The sequence below is a fragment of the Euprymna scolopes genome, chromosome 21 (genome assembly GCF_053919585.1).
Source record: "Euprymna scolopes isolate OS-2025 chromosome 21, ASM5391958v1, whole genome shotgun sequence".
NCBI classification, from domain to species: Eukaryota; Metazoa; Mollusca; class Cephalopoda; order Sepiida; family Sepiolidae; genus Euprymna; species Euprymna scolopes.
Genome location: NC_136502.1, coordinates 46,744,389 through 46,767,207, shown reverse-complemented (window position 1 = coordinate 46,767,207; position 22,819 = coordinate 46,744,389). Strand labels below are relative to the sequence as shown.

The 22,819-nt window shown below is 35.2% G+C and overlaps 1 protein-coding gene across 4 annotated transcripts in view; it reads left to right on the top strand.

Moving 5' to 3' along the window:
- LOC145242223 (uncharacterized) overlaps positions 1 to 22,819 on the top strand; it is a 33,072-nt gene that overhangs the window by 745 nt on the left and 9,508 nt on the right. For 2 of the 4 annotated variants that reach the window (XM_080105219.1, XM_080105218.1), the window contains exon 2: positions 17,408 to 17,556. The exons of 1 other annotated variant lie outside the window; for it this stretch is intronic. In XM_080105219.1, coding sequence (XP_079961345.1) covers positions 17,470 to 17,556 — 87 coding nt within the window. In that variant the 5' untranslated portion in view covers positions 17,408 to 17,469. Of the gene's footprint in view, positions 1 to 17,407; positions 17,557 to 22,819 lie in introns of those variants that run through there. One more of the 4 variants, XM_080105221.1, reaches the window with a different exon arrangement.

Genomic DNA, 22,819 nt, shown 5'->3' with positions numbered 1-22,819 from the left:
TTATAGAATTACCACCAGCAAAAAAAACTTTTTCAGCAACGTAAAAATAAAAAAATAAAAATAACCCTACCAATATACTAAGTCCGGGTGGCAACACCCCTCCCCCCCCAAATGGGAGTGATTCTATAAAAATACAAATTATTAGTTATATTTCTATACGTTAGTACGATAATAAATTAACTTAATATATCTCCTTGGTTATATTGAAGATTTCAGCTTTAAGTTGGCTGCCATTGAAACAATATTCATTATCTTGACCAAATTATTTATAGTTTTATTACAATTTGGTTCAATTACTTCAATGACTAAACAATACAATTATTACTGCATTGTTTGCTAATTAATTGAACCAAAGTGTCATAAAACTAGAACTAATTTGGTTAAGATAATGCTGTTTCTATGGCATCCATCTTAAAGCTAGAATCTTCAATTTAACCCTTAATGTTTCTTTTTACTCACTTAAAATTGTTTACTAGGAAAATATTTGAAGCCTGGGAAAGTGGATCTACCTCCTAGAACTGCACAAGACTAACTCTACACCGCAATCAACAGGTCATTTCGGGAATGGTCTGATCTCTGTTGATATTGGTGCGGGGATAAAAAAATAAAAAAAAATCCCGGCGTGGTTTTGTTGATACGTTGATTGAAAGTTACTGCTTCGTTTTGTATTCGGTACTTTTACACAATACGAAGCCTGAACTAAGTTTAGTTTGGTGAAAGTCGGTTTGGTTCGGTCCGTATTATGAAGAAACAAGCACCATTTATTGAATTACTAATCCTTCCTTAAGTCCAAAATGAATCTTGTGTTGATCAAATAGAGATGCTACTGCTTTAGAGACCAACAAGAATTGGTAATGATTTTAAGCATAAACACAAGAAATACACGATTTAAATATATAAACATTGCTTAAAAACTAACATGGCCATCTTTTAGGGTTTTTTTTTTAGCCATGTTTACATATTTGAATCGTGTATTTTTTGTGTTTAGATGTTTAAAATAAATATTAACTCGAAATGACTTCTCACGTAATAATATTTAACATAAAAACATATTTTAATGCATACACAGATTTTTATTTTCTCGCAATCAACTCAATACTAGATTTAGTGACATTACCCATTAATTAGGGAGATTTCCGAGTCTTGACGTACATATACCCGAACCCGAACGCTCTTAATTCCATAAGAGAGACTTTTTGGCCCTTTTTTTGTTTTTAAAGAGGGTAGGGTCACCTCGTCCCATGACTTTCATAAAGTCGTTTCGCTACTTTTTATAAAATTTTGTTTACCAATTTATTTTATTGTTTATATATATATATATATATAAAGTGTAATATCTGTTCTGATGCTACAGTTGCTACACTTCAATTTTTTGTTCTCAGTCAGTGGAGGAGGAGAAATCTTTCACGACTAAGACAATTTTTATTTTTGTTCCTTTTCTCCACATTAAAAACGACTCTGGTGTCTAACTCTGCCCTCGTGGGGAGGCAAAGTAAATAGGAATAACCCGAACGCTCGGCCAACAGAGCAAACGTTTTTGTTGTTTTTTCAAACAAATTATTTTGTATTTTTTCTTGATTGCCCTGAGGGGGAGGGGGGGGTCAGTTTTTTTTTTGTTTTTTTTTTTGTAATTGTGTAGTTGTAAGAACCGTGCAATATTTTAGATAAGATTTTCAAGTTAAAATTACTTTTACGGTATCTTTTGCTTCTTAAATCGTTAGGTAAAAGTACAGGATAGTTGAAAAAAGTAAGGCTAAGGCTCCCTCCTACCCATTTTAAGAATGGTTTTTAACGTTATTGTCTCACGGCCCGTAAACTGCACAAGTATTTTTCCCTCAGTAGGAGAAAGAAGACCGAAAATAGTGATCGGAGACCGATATTTTGTTTTGGTAAATTCATAAATTAACACCCTCAGCTACTGCTTTCCTCCAGAAAAATGAAATTCTACTTTTTTTAGGCGATTACATGTTAAAAAGAAAAAAAAAACTTGGCGAAAAAAATAAAAATAAAACATTTAAGTATTTAGAGTAAGAAATCAGTTTTGTATATAAATATTTGCCATTTTCACTAATTCTAAGTCCGAGTGGCAAGATTGTAAAATCATACATAATTGTATACAAAGTATCCCCCCCCCCCCAAAAAAAAAACATATGCCTATGATCCCATAGCAAAAAAAGAAAAAACAGATAACTGGCCTAAAAACCTACAATGGTACCGAAATGAAGGATTATTTTAAGATTAATTTATATGCGAAACTGATCCCCCAGTCTAAATTCTAAATTAATTGTTTGGTATTTTTCACTGTCATATTTATCATAGTTTACCCAAGAATAAAAATCAGATTCTATTGAAGGGGGAGGGGTGATTACTTGTAAACAGCCTAAAAAAATATCTGCAAAAAAGGAATAAAAATTAATAAATACATATTCAGAATTTAGAGTGGGAGATCACTTTCCTATATAATGTTAAATAAGTACCCGGTTCCGGGCCAGTTAGGGGTAATATGTGTAACCAAATTTTTATTTTCATATTTTTTAATATTTTGTAAATTAAAATTTGTTCCTAAACTTACATTTTATATATATATATATATATATATATATATATATATATATATATATATATATATATAAATTTGCTGATTTCTTTCTGTCCTCTGATGAGAAGAATAGCATGAATAGTATTCTTTAAAACTTTGGAATAAGGACTTTGTGAATTGTTTTTTTTTTTTTTGAGTATTCAGTCGAACAATAAATTTGATTGTAAAGTTCAACTTACAGTTTTAATTTCTTTTCTCTTTTATATATATATACATATATACATATATATGAGCAAACAGTTAATGAAATATGTTAAAAAACACTTTCCGATCCCGCATTTTGCTAATTCCTACCCTCTGATGAGAAGGAGAGTATTTCTTCAAAACTCCGCGGATTAAGGACTATCCATTTATCTAGTGTTTCCTTTTCAGATTAAATATGTTTTTAACTCATTTCAAAGTGTTTTTTAACATATTTCATTAACTGTTTGCTCGTATTATAAGCTCTATTTCCTATTTGGTATTATCGAGCTTTTATATCTGGCTGAGATAATTTTATAAATATTAATTCTTTAATATTTATAATTTACTTTAATTTTACCATCTTGGATCATTTTGGTAAATTCACTTGTAATTTTCATTTTATATATATATATATATATATATATATATATATATGACCTTTTCTATCAGTGCGAAATGAACTTTAGCAAACTACTCTGTTCATTTTTGGTCTACAGACTTGAAACTTGATATATATGGGAGACTAGATGAATGCCCAACTAAAAGTTCTACTAAACAGTGTCCTATCAGATTTAGTTCCTGAGAGTAAAGACTTCCTGTTTTGGTTAAAAATAAGTAATCAAGTAGGTGTTAATGAAAATCAGGAAAACTTTTGGAGTTATTTTTATAATTTCTTCTCCAAAAACATTATGGGAATAGGTGGTTTGATTGTTTTTGGATAATATGATAAAATGTTTTTGTTTTGTATCCTAAATATTTTTTTAAAAGTAAGTAAATCAAAGGTGTGATTTGATTTTTTTTTCTGTGGAGGCAGGGATGTAAAAAGTTTTGTTTAGAATTTGTTAAATAATATGAAACTATATCTATGGCAATTAAGCTACACAGAGGCATCCATCTTTCATATTGCACGTAATTATCAGACTAAGTACACTTCCCCTGATATATTTTTATAGTTAGCCATGCTAGTGTATTGAGCACTGTCAAAGAAAAAACCTACACATAATCTATGATGTAATCTTATAATATTATGCTTGTATATACATGAAATTATATATATATATATTTCCCCAAAACCTTTGGCCTTGATGGAGGGGAGACTAAAACTTGCCAATTGAAAATCCATGGATTAAGGAAATTAATATAACCCCTTTTCTATATATTCCTTTTGTCGAACAATAAATTCTTAACTCGAATATATGTGTCTATATTTTGATTTTCAGAATTTAAATTTAACAACTAAATTTATATATATATATAGTGGTAGTCAAAAATAGATTATAGAAATGCTCATATCTTTGGTTCTATAGGACAAAACTACATGAAAATTTACAGATGGTTAAAATTTTTATGACTATTAGTAAAAAAGAAGGTATATTTTTAAACCAATAAAATATTCCCAAGTTTGCCTACATTTGTATATATAATGTCCTGCAGGCCAGCTTCAGTTTTGCTGCTTTGGTTGTCTCCTCTGTGGCCTTGCCAGGCCACTAATATATATATATATATATATATATATATATATATATAAAAGTGAACGTGTCTGTCTGTGTGTCTATCTGTCTGTGTACATTTCCCTACGCAATAACTCTGTCAATTTTTAGTCTATAGACTCGAAATTTGAAATACCGGGTACTGAGATTTGGGAAAATCGATGTGACAGGTGTCAGCCAGAAATTTGGCTGTTAAGGGGTCAAATTTCAACGATTTGACCTTTAAGAACTCTACCAAACTCCTCCGACAATTTTGGGTCTAGACACTTGAAATTTTAGATATAGGTTCCTTGAACCTGGATCTAACTTAATAAAGTGATTTGAGCCCGAAACTATAAATTTTAAGGGGTCATAATAGGGGTCAAAGTTTTAAAAAATTAACCATTTTTTTGTTTTTTTTTTGCTTTTTTTGCACAGCATACACCTCCAAACACCCGAGCAACGCCGGGCACCCCTGCTAGAATATATATATATATATATATATATATATATTATTTCCCCAAAACCTCAGGTCTTGATGGAAGCAAAAACTTTCATGCTATGGGAATCTTATATTCCGGCACTCTATTGTACAACTCCTGGCGGCTGCTTGTTCGACCATTTCCAGGATACCGTCCAGGACTTTGTGCGCTGGTCGAATTCAGCACGAAAGTCAGGCTGCTCCAGTTCCACGGCTGTGCCCAGAGCGAGACCCACTTCAGTGTACCGTGCCCAACTCTCATCGTCAATCACCACCCAATTCTTTGATAGCGTCTATTCCTAGAAGCAGGTCGTAACAAGCAGCTCACCGTCTATAACCAGGGCTTGCACGGCTACTGAGGGTCCATCGCCGATACTCCTATGCATGATGCTTACTTCACAAGAGGCTAGGGAGCCCCTGCCAACTGTCAGCATTGGGACCATTTTGTCCCATGTATCATAGCATACCTTGCACATGAGAGTTGGCATGAACTGGGTGTCTACAAGCGCAAAGCACTCACACCCATTGATGCACACCCTCACCGCCAGTACCGCCTTGTTTAACAGCAATATGGGAAGAAGACTGGCGCTATAGCTTACTTTCCTTGCCTGTTTCCTGGACAACATCTCGCTATGTGGCCCAACTTGTTGCACCAGTAGCAATGCATGCATCTTCGTATCCCTCGGTCAGGCATGTCCTTCACACCGCTTCGGCAGTCTCTTGAAAAATGGTTTAGCCCGCTACATTTATAGCACTTCACATCTTCTGTTGGCTATGCAGGTGCCTTCATGGCTGCTGAAACAGACTCCGCATTGTCTTTTAAAATATTCCAAGCTCTGCCCAGCAACTCGTCCAGCCCTAGCTCACTCTGCCTTGACGATGCTCGCAGCAGTCGGCTCGCGTTGTCCGGGAGTCTGGCCAAAAAGGTGCATCCTAATATTTTGACGTTCACTCCACTGAATGGTGCGGCCAGCTTCCTTAAATCAGCCTTGTCTCATTTGGCCCAAGCCGCAGTTCCGTGAACTGCCTCCAGGTGATGAAGGGATCCATAGCAAAGGCTGCATATAGTGTCTGTCTAACCTCCTCCAGGCCAGATTCATCTCCGAGCTGCTGGTAGATGGCGTACACTCCTTTGGTGAGCCTCAGCGGGATGGCTACTATAGTGAGGGGAGTTGCCTCTAAATGGGGAAGGGCTCATTTTTTTCTATAATAAAATAAAGTGCTTATACAATATTTAGTGTACATTTTCTCTGAGTCCCCCCCACCACCACCAAAATGTGTGGGGAGGAGAATAATTTTTATTTTCTCTTTTTTTTCCACAATAAAATAATGTGCAGAAGTAAAATTTAATGTTAGTGTTAATTCTGAATGGGCATCCATAGATTGGCAGTCATAGTGTAAGCAGTTCTGACTATGAATGGAAAAAGCCTAAACAATTTTGACTGCTCTATCATTATTTTCATGGCAAGTGTAATCTCTGGACTCCTTTCACAAAAAAAAACACTCTACTAACTACAACCACTATCAACAGTTTCCCACATTCTCTATCTGTGCCAAAATCTAAATGCAGATGTCACGGACTCAGCTTCTTTCTTAGAAGTACCTACCTGTGGAACTCAGTTCCATTGGCCTGCTTGCCAATCGACTACAGTATGGTAGGCTTCAAGTCTAATGTAAACAAGTTCTTGTTGAACACTCTCCTTAAATAATAAAATTGTATGCAACTTACACTAATGATCACTACACTACCATGTTACATTCATTAACCCTTATCCCTAAACAGCCTTTGGACCTTGATAAGTGGTGACTCTCTTGTAAAAAAAACAAAAAACTTTTATTTAATTTAAGACAACCGATACAAATATTTTGGCAAATGACAAACTTTATTATTTCACTATTATTTTTAAAGATTAATAAACCTTGCGCATTTTACGTGCAATTATTTTCAACCTTCTGTAAAAAGGTTGTGTAAGTTTTTGGTACTAGTGCAGAGAGTGATCTGGATGTAACTCACCATTGCTCGGCTGTCACCGGAACACTGACGTCAACAGCCGGAGTAAGCCGAACGTCGGCGAGGAAATTAAGCCGAGCGTCGCATAGCATTACCAGAAAAAGAAAAGGAAAACTTACCTTGGAACTTTAAAGTTTTATTAGCAATAAAGGAAAATGGTATAACATTTTTTTTTATATATATAAATATTTTTTTTATGGAAAAATAATTTTAAACATTTGTTAGTTCAATAAAAGGTTCACTGGTAAGTCCAAAACAATACTTTCAAAGATTTTTTTTTCTTTTTTTGTTACAAGTAAAATAGAAACAAAACTGTTTTTTGGTGGGGGAGTGGGTCTTTTTGGGTTTTTTTTTTTTTTTATAGAAAAACGTGTAACGTTGAAACATTTAAAAAAAAACAAAAAAAAACAAACCAAACTTTTTTTTGGTGGGGGGGGGAGAAGTCTTTTTTTTTTCTTTAGAAAAACGTGAAAAGTGAAATATTTGTTCTTTTTTTTGGGGGAGGAAGGTTATGTTGTTGTTGGACAGTATCGCACACCAACAAAGTGGACGCAGAGGTGGTAGCGGATGTGCAAGGGAGCAGCTTGTCATCAACCGGGTAGCTTTCGGCAATTTGAGTTAATATGGAGACAAACGGAACATTACCAAATCTTTGCCTCCACATAAACTCTAGGAGATATGTGTCTAAAAGCTTCTTTTTTTTTTTTTTTTTACACTTTTTTTTCTTCCTTCCCTGAATTTAATAACTTGTGTGTCTTTTCCGTTCATGTAAGAACTGGTGTGTGTGTGTTTTTTTTTTACTTTTTCTTTTTTCTTTTCTTCCTCTTCTAATTTATTGTCTGCTGCTTTGAATTTGCAACGCGCGCCACGTTGAAAAACATTGCGCCTCATTTTCAGTGGCTCAGCTTTATGTTACGGCGACGCTTAGCTTACTCCGACTGTTGACGTCAGTGTTCCGGTGACAGCCGAGCAGTGGCTGAGTTACGTCCGGATCACTCTCTGCACTAGTACCAAATTTTTTGCAGGGATAAAAAACCTTCTGCAAAATGATTGCCCTTTGAATTCTTTCACTCTAATCATGCCTTTACCTCCCTACCTCCACCTTCGAGCAACACCAGAAAGGATGCCAAAATGAACTCAGACCACACTCATTTATCCATTAGACAGAAACCGCCGCGAAAAAGGTAGGTTCTCTCTACCGTCCTAGAAGGCTACTAATGCCCGAAAGTATCCTATACCTCTATAAGGCCACCATTCGCCCATGTATGGAGTATTGTTGTCATACTTGGGCAGGTGCATCTGATACTAGTCTCTCACTCCTAGACAAGGTTCAAAAGAGAGTCGCCAACCTAATTGGTCCTGAACTGTCATCTAAGCTTCAGCCTCTGTCCCATCGACGAAATGTAGCATTCCTCTGCCTGTTCTACAAGTACTTTAACGGTGAATGCTCCGAAGAACTACAAGCACTTGTACCCCCTCGATGTAAATACCCTCGACAAACCCGACAAGCAACAAAATCCCACCCCTTCACAGTAAAGATCCCTAGATGTAAGAAATCCTTCTACTCCAGTAGTTTCTTCCCCAGAACCGCTAGACTTTGGAATTCCCTTCCGGATTCCTGCTTCCCCAACTGTACTGACATGTAGAAGTTCAAGTGTAACTTGAACCGACATCTTGCTGCCCAACTCCCCACATAGTACCCCTGTAGCTTATGTCCCTGATAGTAGCCCCCTACATCAAAGTGGCAATGTGTCTTGTTTGGGGTGAAAATGTAATAAAAAAAATTTTTTTTAAACTGGCAACGGAGCAAAACTTATTAATGCCCCCAGCTTCATTTTATGGCTTCTATAGGCCATACCTTACCCCACCTTCAATCCGTTTCATTAATCTAAAAGAAAAACTTCCGCCTGTGCTAAGAAAAAAAACTGCTTTGCATTAAATAACTTGAAAAAAGAAAAAAAAATCATCCTTATAATCTAAATAACCAAGAACCAACCGAACATGAAATAAAATTAAACAGTACACTTAAACAATACAAGAAAAAAAACATTTTTTTTAATAAATTCTTGCCCCTTGGATGGGGGGGGGGTGCTAGTTATTGGTTTCTTTCTCGCCAAGATGAGTGAAATTTAGAGGGACGGGTGAAAAGAAAAAATTGCACTTAGGAGAGGGTGGGGATCTTGGAGGCTTCCTAGTCGGGGAGGGATGAAGCACTCACTCGGCTAGCTAAGAGGCTTAAGATGAAGTTATACTTTATGGAACTGCGTGTTTCACACCTAGGCGGGAAACACGTATTCAAATTTGGCTCCTTTTTGTACACACAGACTTGCTACATGTATCTATCTTCTGACTACACTTTGATCTTGGCCCAAAGGCCAAGGATACCCCAAAATATGAGAGAATAACCCCCTTAAAATTTTTAATATATCCTCTTTTTATTATTTTATAATCTTTTTGATTAGGGTGGAATAAAAGAATAGGAGGCCTTACTTTTGGAACGGCCCTTGTATTATTTTAAATCGACTTAACAAATGTCTCAATGGCTTAGTAGGGAAAGTATCAGACTAAAAGTGTTGAATGTGTAGTTTCAATTCTACCCCTTTTATTTTTTTTAAAAAGAAGATTCTATGAAATCATAAAAGATATTTTTCCTTTTTTAAGTATAATAAAGTGCGACAAGAATTTTTATATATTTGCTAGGTAACGCCTCTCCATCTGTTTGTTTAGCTTTCTCTTTCTCTCTCCCTCTTTATCACTCTATATACTTAGATTATAAATATAAAAGCTAAAATGCATGTATGTGTGTATGTGTGTTCGCTTTTTCTGTATGTCTACAAAAGGCGTTTTTCAGAGAAGCGGTCAGTCAGTTCACAACTTTTTAAAACTTTTTATATCACATATAAATCGTAATATCTCAGAGTTAACAACGGAGCTCGCCTGTCTATTTAATTTGCTCGACTTCGGGAAGATAAATATTCAACATTTGTCGCTCGTCGCATGTGGATTAGTCTTTTTCCTATAATAAAAGCGACACTAATTCTGGCAGTATTTTCCGTCTTTCGGCTGAAATGTCCGAAAGCAATCAGCTTTGATCAATGTGGAAATATTTTCCATATATCAAACAATTGCTATTCAATTTGGACAAGGGGAGCTGTTTCCCCCTACCCCCAACGTCTTGGGAAAATAAAAAAAAAAGCATTCTTGCACTAAATGAAATGCTACCCTGCAGTCAAAAGTTGACCTCATTAAGTCATTAAAACGTGCACCTGCCAAATCCAAGTAATTAAATAAATTCAAATGTGTTTCCGTTACCATCTCGCGGTGGCCCAATGGTTAAAACCGTTGCACTCTTTTTTTTCACGCTTTAATTTCCAACTTTGCCTCAAGGGTTTGGGTTCGATCCTCATACTTACCTACCAAAACATTTTTTTTTAAATTTTACCCACCCCCACCCCCGGAGTTTCCACGCACACACCTCCAAACACCCGGGCAATGCCGGGTACCCCTCGCTAGTTTATAATATATATCTCATCTGTCTGTTTAAATGTATGTATATTTGTATGTCTGCCTAAAACTTTTGACAGAGGCAACGGATTTTCACGAGATTGGTATCATTTTGAAGCTCGACTCTTTGAATGACAAATATCGAAAAATTGGCTAAAAACATTAATTCCCTCATCCTCAACTGGGCACTTTTCTACAGGGAGCGGTCGCTTTTTTCACCGATATTTTCAAAAGTTATCCGCTCTTTTAAATTGACTAGCGTTAATTTAAACATTCGTCACTTCCAGTTTAGCGATAGGCGCAACAGCAAAGACGTCACATTTTTTTTCTTTTCCTCCTTCGCAGTATGGGTTCGAGCCTGCCTGCCTACTACCACCTTTTGTTTTTGCTCAACACACACCTCCGAACATCCGGACAACACTGGGCACCCAGACTAGTCTATAATATATATCTCATCTGTCTTAGTGTGTGTGTGAATGTATGTATCTCGTTAAAACTATTGATACACGTCACCAACACTAACAAAATTGGTATCATTTGAAAGCTCAGTCTCTCAGATGAAAAATATCCAAAAATTGGCTAAAAACATTCATTCTTTTACTTTCAACTGCACCGTTTTTTACAAGGAGGGGGTCACTTTTTTCGTCGACATTTTGGAAAAGTCATCATATGCTTTGCAATGACTAGCCTTATTTCAAATGTGGCCAGCATCGTTTGTCGCGGTGGGCGCAGCGACTAAATCATTCACTTTTTTTCACCTCCTTTTTCTCTTAGCATTACAGGTTTGAGGCTGCCTGCCTACTACATTTTTTTTTGCACTCGCATGGGTACTCACTGCTATTTTCATTTTTTATAGGGGGTTGATTAATTTTTTTTTTATGTTTGAAACATTTTTTAGAACTATGTTGCTTAATACCCTTACCATAAAACCTCTCCATACCCAGGCAACGCCGGGTACCACTGTTAGTCTATTATATAAATCTCAGCCATTTATGTGTGTGTGTGTGTGTGTGTGTTTGTATGTACACTAAAATCTTTTGTCATCCACATCGAACAGCCATGAACCCAATACATTTAGAAAGAGTGATCTCGTGGATAGATAATATCAAAACATTAGAAAAAATTGTCAATTATTTCCCATAGAAATGTTGTTTTGTTTGAAGGGGGGGGGTCTGGTAAAAATGTTGGTTTCAATGCTGTTTATTAATCATGTATGCACAAACAGCCGTTTGATTCTTTCATTTTAAAAAACTAAATTTGCAGATAACATCTATATTGTTGTGACCCAATCGATAAGGATATATGACATTGTGGTTCGTGTCCACCATGTGGCATTTCTTTTTCTTTTAATAACGTTTTCTCTCTCCTATCTTTTAAAATTCCCAACTTTCTTACGCACGCCACCACACAGCATTTTTTTCTTTTAATAACACGATAAGATGGCACTTGTCCTGTTATTTTTAATTTATTTGACCGTATTTTATGACCAGGCAACACCAAGCGCCCCTTCCCCTGCTACTTTACATATATAAAAGGCTGCTGCAAATTAGGTGAGTTCCCTCTAGTATGCTAGAAAACTCGAGCTCCCAGATCAGGCTGTCTGAAGATATTGGCTTCCTGAATGCACCTAACATTGATGCTTTTTAGTTATCTACTTCCTTTTATACAACTTAATTATGTTCTGCAAAAACAAAAACAACTCACCTCCCCCCCCTTTTCTTCTTCCCATTTCCCCTTTCTCTATCTCCCCCCCCCCTTTCCTGACTTGATTCCTAACTTAAAATGAACCAAACATTTATACTGTAACCCTTTTTCCTTTCCCATTGCAAAACTCATTCATGTTCTGCAGGGCAGGGAACAAAAACAATAAAATCCACTATAAAACAACCAAACCAAACCAAACATTACAAACTAGCGATTAAAGATACAAAATGCTTGGAGAATAAAAACCTTCTACAAAATAACTGGATTCGGCATTAAATAATCCAAAAAGGGTTGATATGCCGTAAAACAAAACAACCTAACCAAACCATGCTAGAATATTACTTCACACCTGAGAGTATCCTGTATCTCTACCCAGCCACCATGTAAATGGAATATTGTTATCACGTCTGGGCTGGTATATCTGCCACTAGTCTCTGCCTCATAGACAGGGTCCAAAAAGAGCCTTCAATCCAACAAGTCCCACACTATCAACCAGGCTCTAACACCTGTCCCATCGCCGGTAATTTTGCATCCCTGTGCCTGTTTGACAAATACTTTAATGAAACGTGCTCCGACAAACTCATCGCAATTGTACCTTCTTGATGTACATTACCCTCGACAAACCTGACAAGCAGCAAAATTCTACCTCTTCACTGTAGACGTCCTCAGACGCCGGAAAGCCTTCTATTCTAATAGCATCTCCCCTCGAACTGCTAGACTTTGGAATTCCCTCCCTGTTTCCTACTTCCCTAACTGTACTAACATGCAGAAGTTTAAATGTAATGTGAACAGATATCTTGCTCATTTTCTCAAAATAGTCCCTCTGTAGACATGGTCTCAAATAGTCGCCCCTTTACATCCAACTGGCAATATGCTTTGTTTGGAGTGAACAAGAGTTTTAAAAAAAAAATTTAATTTTAAAATTGACATCTTACATTGAAATTAGTGTTGGGACAATTAATTTGAATCGGAATCGGAAGATTTGGGGGTATTGGAATCTGAAAAATTGATGCCTATTTTCCGATGCCAAAACGATTCTTTTAATTGTCTTTTTTTATTTGATTTTGTTTAAAACAAAATCTTCCATTGCTGATAATAATGATAAAATAATGAATATTTATTGGTTTTAAAATACCAGTAAAGCTAAAATCGATAGATCATTCTCCACAAATGTATTTTGACGTTTAGGAAAATATCTGCATATTTAACATGTTGCTTTTTTATGAAAATCGGGGGGAAATAACAATTCTATAGTTAAATAATTAGAGATTTATAAAGAATTGGAATCAGTAATTGTATCGGAATTGGGGAAAAAGTATTGGAATCGTCCCATCACTGATTGAAATGTTCCTTAATTTCACTATAATTTGCTAAATTTGAAAGAAAATGCTGTTTTAAAACCACCAAAATGAATAAGTAATTGCATCTGTCCTGATATTTCGTAATTCATACAAGACTTGGGATTGATGATGATGATGATGACAATGACGATAGAAGTAGTATCAGCAGCAGCACCTTATAGGAATGAGACCCAAAGGACTGGTTTGATGGTCCAGCGTATCCCTCTATTAAATCATATGTTAGTTTCTTTGGTTATCTTTACATTTCCTGTTTCTACTTTACTTCTGGTTCCCCCCCCCCCGTCCCATGTTAAAAATGTTTTTTTCTAAATAATAATGTTATTTAAAAAAGCTTGTAACATGGGGACGGATGGGTGGGGGACTTCCGTGACCTATTCTGTACTTTCACTTAACAATTTAATAAACAAGATATTGTAAAAAAAAAATCAATAAAAAAAAACAACGAGCAACCGGAATTGAAGTGGAGAGAGTAATCCGTATATGATAACTGTTTTTTTTTTTTTTTTTACTACCATCTGCTCCTCCCTCCAAATATAGTTGAAAAAAAAAACAATGTTGAAAAATTCTTTGAAGTAGTGTATTATGCAATTAGTTTGAATTTAATTAAAATCAGATATACGTACCTCCATGGCATCCTTAGGATGGCACAGAGATTCGACAAATAGCGGGACACTTGGAGATTCAAGACCATCACCATGGTCTTACTTAGAGAATTTTATGCATATGATTTAAATGTCTGTATTGTTTGGACTTTTCAGATTATTTTTCTCATCTTGAATGTTATTTTCGCATTTCGATCAATGTAACCTCTGACCTTCTTTAGGTGTATTTTGTTTTGCAGCTTTGTGAAATAGTGGATAAAGTACTGAGTAAAATTCAGTTGTGAGTTACACTCTTCCGGAGGTTAAAGATTCAGTCTGCAGTGCAGGCAACACTCAAATTACAATTGAAAATTACTTAGGACTTCTACCCAATGGCTGACAGAATGAGAGCATGCTACCCTCATGAATTAAATAAAGGGTTCCACTGAAAATTCCATGCAGATTCCCAAGTTCGGCAGAAAGATTTTGGAGTTTGACAAGATACACTTGAAGAAGATTGGAGGTTACCGCGACCGAAACGTTGTGAAAATAACACTCAAGATGAGAACAGTAGTCCAAAGAATCCAAATAATACAAATAATGAAACCTCATCTCAAAAATTCAGAAATCTGTTTTAAATGCCATCAAAATAGGATATATATTGTAACCTGCATATAAGAGACTTCTTAACTTTTTATATCCAGGTTACACTATACATTAACACAGGCTCTAATTTGGGACCAGAGAAAATCTCTCTTATATCCATTTTTCTTATATTCGAGTTTATTATATCCGGGTTACACTGTATTTGAAGTCTTAGGAGAGATTCTGGCCTCATATTTCACTTTTTTTTCTTTTTTTTTTTACATGGGGGTCACCACTTATCAAGGCCCGAAGGCCACTCAGGGATAAGGGTTATTGCGTGTACAGTAATCAATGAGATAGTATTGTAGTAATCATTAGTATTGGGGGTCTTGATAGAGTGTCTTACTTAAGAGGGTGGTTTGTCAGGAGTTTGTTTATGTTGAACTTGAAGACATCCAAGTTGTAGTCGGGTGGGAAACAGGCAAGCGGCAGAGAGTTCCACTAGCGTGCAGTTCTAAGAAGCTTTGATCATGGAATCTACGTTTGGATTTAGGCACAGATAGAGAGTGGGGAAAATTATTGACAGTAGTTTCAGCCAGACAGTTGTTTCTCGTGAAAGATTGGCGAGGGGGGACGAGGGATTGGAGCTCAAACGAGCACCTGCCATGGAAATAACGATAAAACAAAGACAGGCTTGCAACATCTCTTCTGTGGGTTAGTTGGTTGTTTTTGTTTTATGGCATATCAACCTTTTTCAGGTTATTTAATGCCGAATCTAGTTATTTTGAGGAATGATTTTTAATGGAGTATATTTGTTTTTTAAGTCGGATTCTATTTAACCCATAGTTGGGACCCTAACAGGTACTACCACGCCAGGTCAGAGTGGACCTGGGAGCAATGGCAATTAAAGGGTGGCTCCACACTCCCCAAGACCCGCAAGGTGGGGCCTCACCATCGGATATAGTTCTAGGTCTCTTCTGTGGGAGAGAGGTTGCAGGGAAGAGAAAAGGGCATCCTCCACTAAACCACAAAGTCAACTTAGAAATTTTGTGCCCACTTCCATTGTCTTCCCCTGAAAATTTTTGCATATAAATACACTTTTAGTTTTTATGTAGATTGTAACAGCTTTCTTTTTAAAAGGAACATACACACACACATTGATATTTATATATCGAAATTTGGACAAGGTATTCCCATCTTTCCTTTGATACAATTGAACTACATTATATATTTCAACAATGTTTTAATTCAACTTTGAAATGTTTATTTTTATTGTTTTGTGCCCTCCCCCTCCCACCAAATAATTTTATTACTTGGAACGATCATTTAATAAAAATATTTTTATCTCTTGTATTATTATTAACATTGTGTGACCACTTCTCATATGTTTATGTGTGTGTGTATTTTTAGCATCTGTGTAACTTACACCTTATTTTAATTATTATTAATCAAATATTTATTGAAAATAAAAAGGGCAATAGTGCAAAGTACTAAAGCGATTTTTTTTTTTTTTTAAATCTTACTTTTTAAAAAAAATGTCACTTATCCAATATTACCCCAACACTAAAAAATTATAATTTCACAAATTGGTGCTTCTTTGTTATAAGAACAAAATTCAAAAATCAAAATAATTGTTATGTCACAGTAATGAACATATCCAAAATGATAAATGATAAGGAAAAATATTAATTATTAAGAAAAACAATTGCTAAAGACAATTAGCGAAAATGGAATTTTGCTAAATTGGCATAAAATTTGTAAAGTTTTCAGAAAATATTTACCTCCCCTATTATAATTTGAACTCTGTTTTTTTTTTTTATTATCATTTTAACAAAGCTCAGTTTTCACTAATTGTCTTTGAAAACTGTTTTCATTAATAATTAATTTTCTACCTTATTGCTTTTCATAATTCTTGGATATTTTCATTACTGTGACATGACAATTCAGTAGGTACCATTGGTTTTACTTGAAATTCAATATTTCATTTTTCAAATTTCGCTATTGTAGTGAAGCAACCGCAAATTTGATTATGTTTGACTTTTTGTAAATATAATTTCCAATGTTTTTTATAGTTAAATACCAAAACAATCATTAGTAATAGTAATCTTCTATATATATAAAAGCAAAAATGTATGTATGTGTGTTCGCTTTTTGTGTAGGTCTACAAAAGGCTTTTTTGGCCGTGATTCTCGGTTGGCTTGCTCCTTCTTAAAACTTTTTATATGCTGTCTAAATAATAATATCTATGACTAAGGAACTCTGGTCGCAGCGATCTTTAATTTACCCGACTTTTACAAGCTATTTTCGAGATAGTTTTAGATCGCCGCGCTGCGGGGAAAACAGAAACTGGCTTCCAGTTCAAACATCACGCGACTTAACGTTCTCGCACCTGTTAATTTTTTCGCTTTATAAACGTCAACTCAACACACTTATCAATTTACCTATTCCCATGGTCGAGATGGTTAAGTCGCAGGTTTTATTTTCCATTTCCTTTCCATCTCCGCGTCAAAGGTTCGGGGTTCAAGCTTACCTTTCTACTAAAACTTTTTTTTTCTTTTACACCTCCAAACACCCGGCCAACGTTTTTTTTTTTTTTTTTTTTTTTTTAAATAGGGTTGTTTTGATCTATCCCTCCCCCAATACACACACACCTCCAACCACCCAGGCAACGCCGGGTACCCCCCCCCCCCGCTAGTAATAGTTAAAACAATAATAGTAAAACTATCATTAGTGATTAGTAATAATAGTTAAATATTAAAACAACCATAAGGGGATATTCAAACTTCATTTGAAGTATGAGGGGTGCTCCAAAAATAATGCCTCCTATTTTTTATTCCGTCTGAATGGATCAGAGGGGATTGTAAATTGCATTGCTCTGATGTCTGAACTTACGCATTAATGACCTGAAACTTTCATCTCTCTGTTGCAGATAATGACGGTGTCAGATTCTAAGAAAGCAACTCCTGTCATAGATGTGCATCAGCAGCAGAGATGTCATTAAATTCCTGGCAAAAGGGCATTAGTGGTGACTATGGAGAAAAACAAATTCTGGAGCACAAAAGGTTGATCATTTTAATGGTACTACTCCCGTCTTTGTAATTCTTCAATTTTTTTAGTTAAAAAAATGGGAGGCCTTACTTTGGGGATTAAACTTGTATATAGAATTCTTTTATTTTGCTTGCTTTTCAAAAGAGTAAACATGGAGGTCAGAAAAAGGTAGAAAACATCTATAATATAAATCTGTCTGTTTAAATGTATGTATGTATGTCTGCATAAAACTTTCGACAAAGGCGACAGATTTTCATGAGATCTGTATCATTCTGAAGCTCAACCCTTCGGACGACAAATATCCAAAAATTGGCTAAAAACATTAATTCCTTCACCCTCAACTGAGCACTTTTCTACAGGGAGGGCTCATTTTTTACGCCGATATTTTATTAAAGTCACCCCTCCTTTTGATTGTCTAGCCTTAATTTAAACCTACATCACTTCCAGTTTGGCGATGGATGCAATAGCAAAGACGTCACTTTTTTTTCATGTTCTTTTCCCCCTTTACGGTACGGCTTCGAGCCTGTCTTCCTACTACTACTTTTTTTTTTTGCTCGACTCACACCTCCGAGTATGTATGTTTGTTTGTCTGCCTAAAACTTCTGATAGAGGCAACAGATTTTCACGAGATTGGTATTGTTTTGAAGCTCAGCCACTCAGGACGACAAATATAGAAAAATTGGTCAAAAACATTAATTCCTTCACCCTCAACTGAGCAGTTTTCTACAAGGAGGGGTCGCTTTTTTTGCCAATATTTTCGAAAGTCATCCCCTCTTTTCGATTGACTAGTCTTAATTTAAGCCTTTGCTTTGGTGATGGACACAATGGCAAAGACGTCACTTTTTTTTTTCATGTTCTTTTCCTTTCCTCCTTCACGATTGCCTGCCTACTACCACTTTGTTTTTTTGTTCTTTTTTGTTTTGTTTTTTTGCTCAAGACACACCTCCAAACACCTGGGCAACGCGTGGTACCCAGGCTAGTATATTAATATTAACAAAGCGATGAAAACGTCATGAAAAAAGGTGGAGAAAATATATAAAGTGTAGGGATGGGCAGTGAAAGTGAAAGCAATTTATATTTTTAGTCATAAAATTGAATTTAACCTCTGATTGAAAGCAATCAACTAAAATTCAGAAGATTGTCTGATCTTAATAATACTTTCAGTATTTTTCAATAAATGAGGCACTTTCTCCAGTTTTACTTCAATATTAAAAAAATTATAATTGCACAAAAACTTTATTGTGTACTTACCTGTTAGGGTAAAAAAACCTGTACACCAAAATTTAGATAAATGCATCAGATATTTTTGTTTTTTATAAAAATAAGATAAAATTTGATCAGTAAAGGATTTTTAACTGGTATTATTATGATGACTGTGTTTTGAATTGTGTCCCTTAATGTAAGCAAAAAATGGTGGAGGAGACATTTCACCATTAAAATGTATTTTTTTTCTTGATTAAAAAGAGTACATAATCAAATTATTCTGACATTTTGTTTAGTTTCTTTTGACGAATAGTTTTTAATATTGAGGTAAAATTGAATAAGCATAAAAAAACCAACTTAATTACATTCTTAAATTTATGCATTTCTGTTTCTTAAGCCATTTTAACCTTTTTAACATATTACAAAGGAGCTAAATTCGAAATGGGTAAATATAGTAAAATTTCATTAAATTTAAACTTAGTATATATATATATTTTTTAGTCACTTTGATAAAATTTAGATGCAAACCAAGTTTTATCATTTCTCTTTATAGTTCTTTCTCTCGTGTCCCTTTTTTTTCTAGATAACTTCAAGTTAAATTACTATTTTTTATGACAAGCGATTTATGTTTTATGCACAAAAAGTATTGGTGTTTTTCAAATTTGGGTTGTTTGACATTGTGTGTCTCTATTCATTTAAAAAAAAGCCCCATCTTTAAGAAAACTGAACAGTGGTGGACCTAAAGTTTAAGTTTGAAATTTTTTGTTTATGAAAAAAAAATTCAAGTTGAAAACTTTAGTGAATGAAAGCCTAAAGAGAATTTTGCTCTATCAAATTATATATTGTTTCTTGTTTTGAAATTATCCAAGCCTTGTAGATGGCTGTGCTAATAAAAGAAAAACCCAACTTCATTACTAATGTGTTAAGAAGAATATTAAGAAGATTCAATATGTTAGCTGTTGAAATGAACAAACTTTTGTATTCATGTAATTTTTCTATTTTTGGAGGGGTGAGGGGATGATGGCTTTATAAAGATATAGGATACTGGTAGGATGCTGAGAAGTTTTCTAATATAGTAGAGAGAGCCTACATTCTTTGCAGCAACCTTGGCAGTATCTTTAGTGTATTTGTTCCTGTTCCTGTTATCTGAAGATTCAATGTGTTACCGCTTGAAATGAATATTACGTGAACAAAGTTCTGCCTCCATGTAATTTTAGTACATTTTTTTTCAGTGACTGATGGGGGTTTGTCCAATGCTATATCTTCATCTAATATAGGAATGTATATTGTCCAATGCAACAATTGCAACCGGATATACTTTGGTGAAACTTAACGCAATCTCAAGAAAAATGCTTGGTAAACATAAAGATATAAAAAAAACAATTCCTTGTTAAATGCACTATTCTATCATGTGTTGAAATGAAAACGAAATTGCAGCACTAACTCTTATGTGGGCTTAACCAACGTCCTCCAAATGAGGAAGTTTCATGGGAATATGAAATTCTCAAGCAGTTCCCAGTCGCATGTATATCCTCATTAGGGGAGATGATGATGTTAGATTTTTGCATCTGCTGCAGGGATATGTCGATGTCTCGCTACATATAGCACCTGATATTCCCAAATTAGTCACTCAGCGGGTATTCCTAAATTGGACACCCATCTTATACTGACCAGGCTCAATGTTGCTTAACTTTGATGATCTAACGAGAACCAGTGTGTCGATATGATTATGCCATATATTCATGCCTTACATGATCATTCTTTTCATTTAAAACCAACTAAATTCATTAATTTAAATAAAACAGTAGATGTATGTATGTGAAAATATTTAACCAATATTATACCTGTGTTATATGTGCCAGGCTGGATACTTCCGATGCCAGTGTTCTATTGTATGTTATGAGGTGTTGTATCTCAATACCCGATAACGACCGTCACAATAACAAAAACAGCGTATGGTAGCAAGAAAAACAGACAGAATATTAAATTAAATATTTATTGATGAAAAGTATTGAATGAAAAATCCTCTGGACGATAAAGTTCCAAAAGGTTCAGACTGAAGTTAATTAGAAATGTCTTTGCTAAAAAAAAGTTTGGAAAAGAAACATAGAAGAGTCCAGTTGCATCAACGTTAGTTAAATTGAAATTAATTTAAAGTGTTCTTTGTTGACAAAAAGTTTTCAGGAAACAAGATAAAAAGTTCTGTAACAACAATGTCAGTTAAATTGAAATTAATTAGAAATGTTCCTTGTTGATAAAAGGTTTCCAGAAGCAAGATAGAAAGTCCTGTAACAACAATGTCAGTTGCTGCCATTGAGTTATTGACTGTTATTAGAGGAAGAGACGAAGGCTTTCGTGTTGTTTGTTGATGCCATTGTTAGAGAAAGAAAAGGCAAAGACTTTCATGTTATTTTGATATCGCTGTCAGAGAAAGAAAGAGCGAAGGCATCCTTGTTGACTGCTGATATTAAAAGGTAATCCACACGTGATGTTTGACGACCTCACACCACCAACTGCTGGTGACAGCTGACGATGCAGCCCTTATGTACTGCATGTGCGGATCTAGTTGAAGACAAACAGTTTGTGCTGCAATGGGAGGAAACATTTTGTTGTTGTTGTTGTTGTGTTGCAATGTCACGATTATCCTTATTGTTGTGAGGGAATGTTTGTTCTCCTGAATCTGTGTTTTGCTGTTTCCATTTAAACCTGGTGTGTCTGAGAAAAACTACATTAAGTTTGTTACTTGTGGTCCTTTTTTGTAGATATATTACCACATATTTCTGTATCTAATTTGTCGGATTTTTTTCTCATCTTGTCTCTCTTAGTGTAGCTATTTTCTTGTGCAATGCACTTTTCCCAATAATTCTATGTTATAATGAGCCGTATATTATAGGTACGAAAAACATAGTTTCTGACAACTTCATGTGTCGTTAGCAGTCGATTGAATGTTGAAGTGAAACACAAGTCGGCACCATCTGTGCTTATGTGTTCTCGTGTTATCACTGGCTTCTCCTGCTGTTTGCGTGTCTTTGCTCCTGTTGATGCAAATTGTACTTTGTTTATGTTGCTATTATAGGCTCGATGGAGATCTTGTATTTCATAATATAACAGCAGTAAACTCTTAAACTACTGGTGTCACATAACACTGAAATTAACAGGAAATAGTAATCATACACCAAAGGATGGTTTTCAACAAGTAAAATCTTTGTATGGATGGATGAATAATGTGTACAGAAATATGTCCGCAAGTTGAAATGCAAAATGTTCTTTTCAACTTGCCGACATATTTCTATTACTTTTGTACGTCCGCAAATTTATTCATAGCTTGAAATGGTTTAATTTTAAGTCTTTTTTATATATCTGTTGATAACTCAAATGGTAGGGAATGCTTCTAGAGCGCTTAATGTTTTGGTTTCAATTCTAGCTGATGGCATATAAGTCATTTTTTTTAACTTCTGAAATCAGTTCTACATATTAGGTACAGTATAATATTCAATAAGGAATTGGCTCTGTAATAATAGATATGAAATCTGCATGAATTAAAATATATTTAAAAACATTTTTTTTTACATGTAGGTCATCACTTATCAAAGAAGCCACTCGAGGATAAGGGTTATTGTGTGTACAGTAATCAATGGGATAATATCGTCGTAATAGTTAGTATTGGAGATTTGATAAAGTGTCTTACTTAAGGGGGCGGTTCATCAGGAATTTGTTTGTGTTAGACTTGAAGACATCCCAGTCGGGAGGGAAACAGGCAAGCGGCAGAGAGTTCCACAGGCGTGCAGTTCTAAGATGAAGCTTTGTTCATGGAATCTACGTTTTGATTTAGGCACAGATAAAGAGTGGGGAAAATTATTGACTGTGGTTTCAGCTAGTCGGGTGTTTTTCGTGAAAGATTGGCGAGGGGGCCCAGAGAATGGAGCTCAGACAAGCACTTGCCATGGAAATAACGATAAAACAAAGACAGGCTCACAACGTCTCTTCTGTGGGAGAGAGGTTGCAGGGAAGAGAAAAGGGCATCCCCCACCAAGCCATGAAATCTATTTTGTACTCTGTCAAGGCAGGATAGGCTGTTTTTAGCAGCTCC